This window comes from Eleginops maclovinus, chromosome 16, assembly GCF_036324505.1.
Source record: "Eleginops maclovinus isolate JMC-PN-2008 ecotype Puerto Natales chromosome 16, JC_Emac_rtc_rv5, whole genome shotgun sequence".
NCBI lineage: Eukaryota > Metazoa > Chordata > Actinopteri > Perciformes > Eleginopidae > Eleginops > Eleginops maclovinus.
The window spans coordinates 13,954,784-13,964,928 of NC_086364.1; the positions used below are offsets into that span (position 1 = coordinate 13,954,784).

Sequence of the window (10,145 nt, forward strand, 5' to 3'; positions counted from 1 at the left end):
GGACTTGTATTCTAACTCATGTATCCAACAATCACTATGTTATATTAATCTCTTATTTACATTCAAGGGTATTATATCATCCAGATAAATAGACTCATATTGTGCTCAGACTCGTGAAGGAATGTCTGTGAATTTCATATTTAGTTTTCTCCACTAAGCGGCAGCAGATTGCTTTTCAAATGTCGCAAAGAGTTACTGGTAGCCTAACTACTGTCAAACATTTCCCTAAGTTTATTATACAGTTGTTGTCTGTGTCCTGCTGTAGGACTTGTGCCTGCCTTGAACTAATGTGAAGTCATGTTTTCTCTGCACAATGTATCTATTCAAACTAAAACTATGAAGTAGCTTTTCTGTCATTTAAACTAAATGTGTTTTGTATATATATATATATATGTCTAGAAAAAATATGATTTTAATTTGTTGCACTTAATGTTGACTGCAGGAGTCATGTGAATATGGACACAGTACCCAGTGACGTGTAAAAAACCAAAGCAAAGCATCAAAACAGGGTTTGGCATTTAATATAATAGTCAAGACGTACAGCATTGTTTCAGCTGGACATGCATGCAAAAATCATCTCAAATGTCTCATGTGAAACCAGCACAAGACATCATACTAACTACAGTTACCAAGAATCTTTTTACATTTATGACATTATGACATTTGCTCAACACTTTAATACGCATAACAAAGGCTGCAAGTAATGGATGTTTTGTGATTGTATATTTTTAAACTCAATGTCCCAAAAGATGAGCAAGCCAGAGTTAAAATTCAGGCAAACAATTTTAATGCACATTAAAACATTTGCTTGCAAATACTGGTAAAATATTGGTCCCGTCTTTAAGGTGTCACTTGTAACAAAAAGTATCAAAATATCGGGGTCTTTTCAAACATATTATGATGAATCATAAAACATTTTTAAATAAAATATGCTAAAGCATTACACAGAGAAAAGCTGTTATATTAAAAAAAATAAAGGATTCAATCTTCTTTTTGGACATTTTTTCATTAAAGACAATATCACTGTTTATTTTGTTAATCAATTGGATTTACAGTGCATTCTTTTTTATTCAGGATAATTAAAGACAACATTTAGCTAAAACACTGATTGTACTTGCTCTAAAAAGCTTTGCCACACTTTAAACAAAACAAAACAAAAAAAAGAAAGAAAAATGAAAAGAGTTTTGCATTCGCATGAGAAATAACCTAAACCAGGACAGGCAAAGGCTCTCCTTCCTGTATGTAGCTCTGCTCTCACAAGTCAGGACGCCGTTTGCCAGCTAATGTTATCTATGAATATACTAATTAACATAATTGTTACAGTTTGAATTTATGTATGTATGTTTTGAATTATAGTTCACTTTAAAACAAAAACGTTGTTTCCAAAAAAAGTAAATAAATTCCTAAAGAACTCAAATGCTACGAACATTAATACTGAATTGTGATGACTAATCCTTATCCTTATTATTTCAGCTGACAGAGAAATGGATTATGAAGAAGTGCTTTGCATTTAGGGGTAGAAGTGTCTGAAAGGGCTGCATTTTTAAGATGAATAAGTCCTGTAAATAAAAATAAACAACCTTACCATAGAAAACACACCCTATGGCTTTTTAAGAAGAAAACAACTAAAGATGAATTTTATCTCAGACATCCTCACACTATTTGTCAGTGGGGGAATTAAGGGTCTTCGATGTCCATGAAATCCTTTTTGGGTGGTGCTGACCCTCTGTACCAGGCACAAGAGTCATCACTCCTCTTGATACAAGCAAAGTGTTTGGCCTGCCCTCCGTTGACCGTCTTCATAATCAGCCAGTCCGTCCACAGACACTCCGCCGGGCTGCTGATCATGCAGGGGATGGAGGTGCAGCGGGTGATCTGAGGATCAGAAAAGAAACCAAGATCAGGGATTACATTTACAACTCGTGCAACTCGGCATTTTTAAAGATTATTTTTGTTTGTGGTCATTTTCCACCTTGCATCCACAGCCCATTTCATAGCGCTCAGTCAGGCTCTTCTTCTGGGTTTCACTCAGTTCATCCCAGGGCTTAATGAAGTCACACAGTGTGATGTGCATCGTCCCGTCAGACTTCAGTTTGCCTGGGGGAGGGAAAAGTGCATTTGATGACATAAAACAAAGGCTCATTGAAGAACGATATTTGTTATTTTTAGTGTTATTTGAAATGTGGTAAAAGTTGTACCTGTGATAAGATACTCCTTGCCATTATTCTCCAGGGTCACTCCACACACTGCAGAAATGGGAGCGGTGTAGATGGCATCAATATCATTGCTGGGACCTTTGAACATCTGACAATTCAGACAAAGCAAAGTACATTTAGAGTCATATAGGAACAAGTTTATACCCCAACATGAATATGATTGCTTTAAATCCCACGTACCTTGATTTGTTTGATGTCATACTTGATACGCTTGATGGTGTTTCCATAGACGTCATTGCCAGCATCAACCTCCTGCTTTCCAACTACCTTTCCCCTTAAAACTGCAAACAAGACAAAAACAACCCATATTTACATACAAGTAATTTGAAGACATGGGTTTCAAAGTCAAACACCATTATCATTTTAAAACTGAACAGGATATTAGTCTGTCTGTATCTGATCCAAGCCCTGCCCAGGTTTGGCATGCTAAAGTCAGCCACAACACATTGCTGTGGCTTGGATCTGAGGAGTCTGCATCTGCCAGGTGCTGGGAAGACAGAAGCAACATGAGTGTTTCATCAGCTGCAATCAGAGCGAGGAATGTGTGCTGCCTGCTCCCAGGCCGACACAGGAGGAAGCCAGTCAGCAGTCTTTGAGCTGAACTAGAATGCTCTCCTTCGCCCCCAGGCCTCTCTGCCGGCCTGCCTCTGTGTCTGGATAGAGGTTGCTGACATGCAAATCAGCCTCTCTTCCTTTCTTGTGAAACCTTTCATTTTCTCTCCTTTTCTCTCTTGCACTCATAAGTTTCAGCTCCTTGATTCAGCGATGTTTTGACAGTGGAAAAAATAGAACAGTTCAAGTGGAAAAACATCATCAAAGCCATAAGAACGAGCCTTTGAGCTGAGTATTAAACACAAGAATATGTTTCATATGTTTCACATTCACTGCTTGTGTCATGTGAATCCAATTGTGGATATGCAGTGATGACTGACTCACTGTACTACTATGCTTACAAGATGATATTCAAAAGTCAAGCTTTTAAGTGGACTTGCGATAAAGTTAATGTATAACAGATGTTCTCTCTGAAGTCTCAGTTCAAGTCGAGTCTTTCTCAAGGTGGCAGCTACTGACCGCCTTAGACCATCACCAGCCCTCTGCCTTACCATACAAGCCTTTCACTTGATTTTAATATGACTAATGTATGAAGCTGCAAGCCATATGTGCCCTAATTCATTGACAATAGAGTTGTAGAGTTGTCTCCTTTTAAGGTTCTAGTGAGTCAACACACAAAAAAACAAAAAGGGGGAAAAGGAAAGTTTGTGAAGGCGTGATGGAGTGAAGAGGATGGTTGCGTACTCAAGGCAGGGGAACAGAGGAGAACACAGACAGGATTAACAGTCACACAGCAGAAGTAGCCAGCGTCTTTTGCAAACAAGAAGAAGCCTTCAAAGCAAGACTGATACAAACCTACAAGTAGTCAGGGAGAAGAGGTAAAGGGCAAAAAAAAAAAAAAAAAAAGGGAGGGAGGGAGGGAGGGAGGGAGGGAGGGAGGATTAAGTTTTAAGACAGGAAAATTGCAAATTCCCTCTGTGCAGTAGAGTTGCTGTGAAGTTTCAGATATACCGACAAAGTTGTTCACACTACAGGAAGAATGTATAATGGTAAACTTTACCAAGTGATAACCTACTCCAGTGAAGATGGCTTTAGTTTACATATCACAACTTGAGCAAGTTTAAAAAATAGGCACAGTTTGTAAAATAAATTGTGAATTATTGGGTTCATGCATATATACATCGGTATATAATTTGAGGGCAATTTTGGGTGAAGGTTTAAATGACTTTCAACATGCTTAAATAAACAAATGATATCATGTTATCTTCCATTCATTATTTGCAGAACATCCACATTCCAGCTTTTATCATGAACAATTATCAATAAATCCAGAACAAGCTCCAATGCACTAACACATTAATCTATGTCTTAAGGTGATATAGTGTGCATTTAACTCCCGAAGCTTAAGTTATTTTCAGTCATGTGATGATATATAGTATAATTCCAGCAGGACATGATTTTATTAGTTTTTTACATGCTGACCAAGCCCTATACACAACATACATTTCAGAAAACTGGGGACCAAGGAAACCATCTAATTTGCCAGTTACTGATAAATAAACACAATATTGTGTATGCAGCATTGTCTTGAAAATACAAAGAGGGAAGGACAAGAAAGCTGAGGAATGTCCTGTAATTGCAGAGCCTGTACATCTGTTATCCTTTCGGAGAAGCCGCAAAGTGGGAAGACTTTGAATGATGAACACTAAACTACACATCCAAACAATTACTCTGCTGAACCTTTACAATTATACATAGGTTTAATTCAACCTTAATATTATTAATTATTTGTTTACATTTTCATGTTTTTTATTTCTTGCGTCCAATTGAGGATTGTACAAGATGATAATAATTGCACTAAAGAACTACTTGCACTACCGTCAAACTGTGTTGATTGTGTCAAACATATGTATATATTACTTAGTTTTTTTTTCTGTATACCCCCCCCCCCCTTGACAATAAAGTGGACTTTGACTTTGATAATGTACAAACGTTTACACGCAGTATTGGACAGGTGAGTATTGTGGTATTGTGTATTTGCTTTAGAGCATTACATGAACCTGCCTGACCAATCGATGCAATGCATCACAACCAGTGATGCTGGAGTTGAGCAGCTGTTGTGAGAGATATTCTATCTGCTTTGTTTTGTCTTTTTTTCATTTCCCAAATGATTAGCACACTTTGTTCACATAACGGACTCAGGTACATTTAACAATCACAGAGAAAATGTGGAATAAACTGCAAATCCATAATGAGTGCAGCATATGACTGCACAGCATTCCTGTGCGTCAGCCAAGGACCCAAGGGATGGATTTCAATTTATGAGGAAATATTTTTTTGTTCCTGCTCTGTCTGTTTTACAAGACACATGGAAATACATGTTTACAACTATAGCTGACCTGCTGGTGTTTTTTGAGAAAGGAAAAAAAAAGGGGTCTAGTAAAACACTGAAAGCTGAGGTCAATTAGGTCCCATTAAGATTAATGATCTTACTCGGTAACCTACTTGTATGTTTTATTAGGAATTATATTTGACCTGCATTTTTCATGGTAACTGAATTTTGCCTTCCAATAAATACTGTATGAAGTACAACAGAGCATCTGTAAAGTGAAGTTGCAACAGACCCTAATGTTGCAATGGTTGCAAACGTAATAGTAATTTCAGAATACTTTGTTTGCCCCTTTCTTAAGAAATTCACTTTAACCGAGTATGAAATAGATAGATAGAATCGGAGGGTGAAACCCTCTTTATTAGTCACCTACATGCACACAGCAGAGCACACACAGTGAAATGTGTCCTCTGCATTTAACCCATCCTAGTGCTAGGAGCAAATAGTCGATGCAACTAGTACTTGTCTGACAGTATACAGTAGGTAGGGGGATCTCAAGACAGTGTCTTACTATTAACATTGTTTTAATCCAAATAACTTTGTTTTATCTTACAAATACAAAATCGCCTGGACAGTTGACCAGAAACTCAAATAAAACATTAAAACTAAGGAAACATATAAAGGCAGAACCAGCAATGTTAAATAACCACCTTCATTTTAGTGTGCTAGCTCAACAAAACATATTTTGCAAAGTCAGCCACCCATTAATTTTCTCTAAAGCAGCCACAGTGACTTTACATTCCATAAACGTCACAGCTTAACTTGTTTAAGTATCAAGACCCTTTAGGCCAGAAAGGCTGATCTTAACAAAATGATGGTTTATTCAAGTAGTAAGGTCTATCCATGGTGCTGAAGCAAGGTTCGGGGGGTAAAGGTCATGTTAGGAGCTGACCTCAGTGTTGAAACTGATCAGTTTGAAATCACAGTAAATGTTAAATGTCATCTCAGCAAACTTTCTTCCCTTTTTTAGTGACGTAAGGTCAGAGGAACTACTTTTTTTCCTTTTCTACAGTAAACTCTCCCGCAGGATAATGTGGTTTCTTTACCCGCCAGCGCCATGGAATCCAATGGTAAAGAGAAGCCTTTGAATAAGTCAGCTTCTGTATACATACCACACATTCAGCCAGCTCACAACCAAGAAAAAAGACCCTCAGCAAATGTAAAAAGCTAAACAAGCTGGTCACTGTTGAGACTCCATTAGCTTAAGGCCTGTGTTGATGCAGCACCAAGCAGTTTTCTGTAATAGGTTAAAAAATGTATTTAGAAAGTACTGGGAAAAGATCCACATGACCTTTAAGAAAGAGCAAATCAAATTGCCATTTAGCAGTCATTACGGAAGTGCACCATAAACCTCTCAACCACTGATTTAAGGATGGTGGGAGTCCTTTGTTTTGCATAATATAGATGAGCCTTACTCCATCCATAGTTTACTCACCAGATGAGATACCAATATCTTTTTATTCTAATCTTGTTTTATTCCAGATATGTTTCTAGATTTCTGCATGACTTGCTTTTAATTGCTTATTTAATTAGCTCTTATTATGGGAATGTTATGTACTAAAAGAACTGAGGCAAAATCCTTGTATTACATCTGATTATAGTGTAAATAACTTGGGGGAGACTATAATTAGCCTCAATAAAAAGCCATTGATGTGGCAAAAATGCTTTGTAAGCAATATTGTAAACACTTTGAAAATATGTTTGTTTTTGTTTTTTTTCTTGTGTTCACAACAAAAAGTCAGATAAACTGGTAAATAACACAAAGGGCATTTATGTCGCTGTCAAGGCTATAATATCAACATATGATTAAAGAGAGGAATAGAAAAAAAAGGGGGAGGTCAGTGGAAAGAAAGCTTGAGAGACAGAAAATTCCATCTTCTTCCTCCTCCCCCTGTAATTGTAAACACAAGAGTAGGAAAAGTTTCCCTCTAAGCATTTAGACCAAAACTTTATTTGTCAGCAATCCATGAAAACATCCTCCACATCATATATTCAAATACATACTGACTAAATGCTGCATCATATTCATTCGTTTGACTCACTGGATGGACTTACCAATGTCTGAGTTGCAGAACGCCTCCTGAGGATGCGCTGGGGAGCAGCTGCAGGCTTCTGCTACGTCTTCCCCTCGCCACAGAAACAGGATGGCCAGAGTGACAAAACAACCGTTCGCCGTCCAGGTCATCTTAGAAAGCTGTTTGATTTAAAGTAGTGGAGGAAAACGTGAAGGAACACTTTAAAGACCAGCTTAAAGGAGACGAAGCAGATGTATCCCCGTGAATAACAGACAGTCCACTAGTCAGAGTATGAGATGCACACTGCATGAGAGAGAGTTCATTCCTGTTGAAGACGGCACTCGGAGACTTCCTCCTCCAAATCTGTTTTCCACTACCGTCAGGAGCAGCCGTGCTTTATCACTGCAGGCTGGCGGCAGACTCCTCCCTTGCTGAGGGCTCAGCCAGTGTGCTGCTGCGGTTCAGTGGAGGTCTTGGGCATCCAAAGTTTTCACATCCACCCGCACACCCGTCACTTTCTGTCACAATAGCTACTGTCGCATGAATGGGTGAGACATACACGCACACGCACATTCATTCTCTTTTTATGGAAAGTTTTACGTCATTTCACTAAACCAGTGGTGGCCAAACTTTTTTCACTGAGGTCCACATCCAGAAAAACATACGAAGGTCTGTGCCACTCACTAGAGGTGTGGTATATTGCCTCTTAAGTTAATTTATAAATGACCAAAATCCATCAAATTTAGGTAAATTTAGCTTAATAATTTTATATACTCTAGGAAAGAAAACAACCTACATTACAGCTTTCCATAGGGTTTTATTTATTTTGTTACAAAAAGTGTTGGCAGCTCATTCCTTAAAACAGAAGCCTCTGATTGCTTATAATAAGGGGAAATATGAAGGGTATATTTCAAGTTTGTTTATTTTTTATTAACTAATATTTGTTACAAAATGTTTTCAACCTTAATTAACTGAATTTATTTGAAAAGTGGGCTTATTAACACATGAATACTAAAGTGTTATATATGTTTTCATTTGTGTTTAAGAAGTACAATATAAGAAAATCACAAGTTTAAGTTGTGGGCCATATTCCATTATACTTTTTGAATTTTGCTGAGTGCCATTTGCCACAGTTTGCCCCCTGGGCCGTAGTTTGAACAATCATAACCCCAGGTTTTAACATTTTACCTTGAGTTTTCCTCAAATCTAACCCAAAAAAGCCCTTTAAAAATAATGAGATTTAAATAAAACGTTATGGCTGGTGTTCCCCTATCTTAAGTTATTATCTTTGTGAGCAGAAAAAAGTCAGCAAACAACTATGTTGGGGTTTTGCCATCCCAAAAATGGAACGGAGTATTGTATCTCATATATTGTATCCTATGTAGACCATGAATGTGCGTATGCATGTCTTTGTGTGTGTGTGTGTGTGTGTGTGTGTGTGTGTGTGTGTGTGTGTGTGTGTGTGTGTGTGTGTGTGTGTGTGTGTGTGTGTGTGTGTGTGTGTGTGTGTGTGTGTGTTTGTGTGATGGCCAAGAGTGAGATGCAAAAAAAATGATTATCTCATATTTCTTATTGGAAATGTGAGGTTGAAACATAGCCTGTCCAAAAGTAACACAATATTTCTACCAGAACCTCCAAAGAACACTATTAAACACATCTTGAAACCTATCATGTTTGTTTAAGTGTTTTTCACAGTTTAAGTGAAAAAAACCAACTTGCTGTTTTGAGAGTGTTTTTAAAAACACTGTTTCTCAAAACACTGTTTTTCAAAACAGTCTGAAATGTGTTAAAATTCCTGTTATCCTCTAATTTAATTTAGATGGTAGCTGTGAGGCTGAACTACTTTGGATTGAACCCCTCTGACCTTCAACCTAAGGCCACACTGATAGCACATACTTTTTACAACACCGGCTCAGCTACGATTTAACTTCTTCCCCTTTTTCAACTTCCCTTAATGGTTTTGCAATGTCATATGTACCTCAAACCTGCAATCATTGATTGTCACTTAGCAACAGCAAAGTACAGTAAACACAGCAATTACTTAATATCAAGATGATGTGGTGAACTTTTGAACACTTTCCTTCTTACAAATCCCGCAGGTATGAAGCAACATTATCATTAATTTGGACCGGCAAATGTACGATCAATCTTCACTCTTCTTTTAGTTCTGTTTAGGGTCTCTTGCAACTCCACTGGGAAAAATGTATCTCTTTAGCTGCTTAGTGTTTACTTTATGTTCCCCAGCTTGTTGCTAAATGTGTCTGTGTGCTGATTGTTGCTGAGCAGGTAACATACTGTGGTTTTTATAGTTTATTTATGGAGAACCTGGGTCAAAAATGGCGCCATGGGAGATTGAAACAAAACAGTAAGATGTGGGAAGGAAAGGTAAACAAAGAGTTGAAACTATATAAATCCAATGTTAAGCCAATGGGAACTGCATATTCAGGTGATAGCAGTCATTTTCATACATTGTCACTTTAAAGATGATTACAGGCATTCAAACCTTCAAGCTAATGAACATTCACTTTTAAAAATTCTGATGTGGGTCCAGGGTCATCAACAGCCCATGCCTATAAACCAAATCAGTGGGAATTAATGCACAGTCCGTTTCAGAAAAAGACTGTAACAGATGAAAATACCAAGCGAAACAGGAGTGAAGGAGGAGTGGGGAGAAGTGACATCATCCCCTTAAACTTAATAGATTCAATCTGGGGGCGATTCCCCTAAACGTAGGCTATTTAAATCCCTCCACTCCTCCCCTCCTCTATGAAAGAAACATTATTCAAGAGTTAAAGTCAAGAATTTGACTTTAACTCTTGAATAATGTTTTTCTCTTGAATAAAGTTTTTCACCCCTTACTCATGAGCATAAATTGATGGCTCCTCTGTTGGAAAGTTAGGAAAAATATTTGAGTTTTGTATCCTCCCGTGTTGATTCTGGCTTAGAAACAAGACATCACAATCATGGCATGGT

At 37.7% G+C, this 10,145-nt stretch overlaps 1 protein-coding gene across 1 annotated transcript; it reads right to left on the reverse strand.

Annotated features, from left to right (window-relative positions):
• Positions 1-505: 505 nt before the first annotated feature.
• Positions 506-7,601, reverse strand: timp2b (TIMP metallopeptidase inhibitor 2b). Its single transcript, XM_063903509.1, has 5 exons — positions 7,213-7,601; positions 2,397-2,497; positions 2,199-2,304; positions 1,973-2,097; positions 506-1,875 (listed from the first exon to the last, which is right to left on the reverse strand). Exons 1-5 carry the CDS (start codon positions 7,340-7,342, stop codon positions 1,678-1,680), a joined length of 660 nt encoding a protein of 219 aa, XP_063759579.1. The 5' UTR covers positions 7,343-7,601; the 3' UTR covers positions 506-1,677.
• Positions 7,602-10,145: the final 2,544 nt, after the last annotated feature.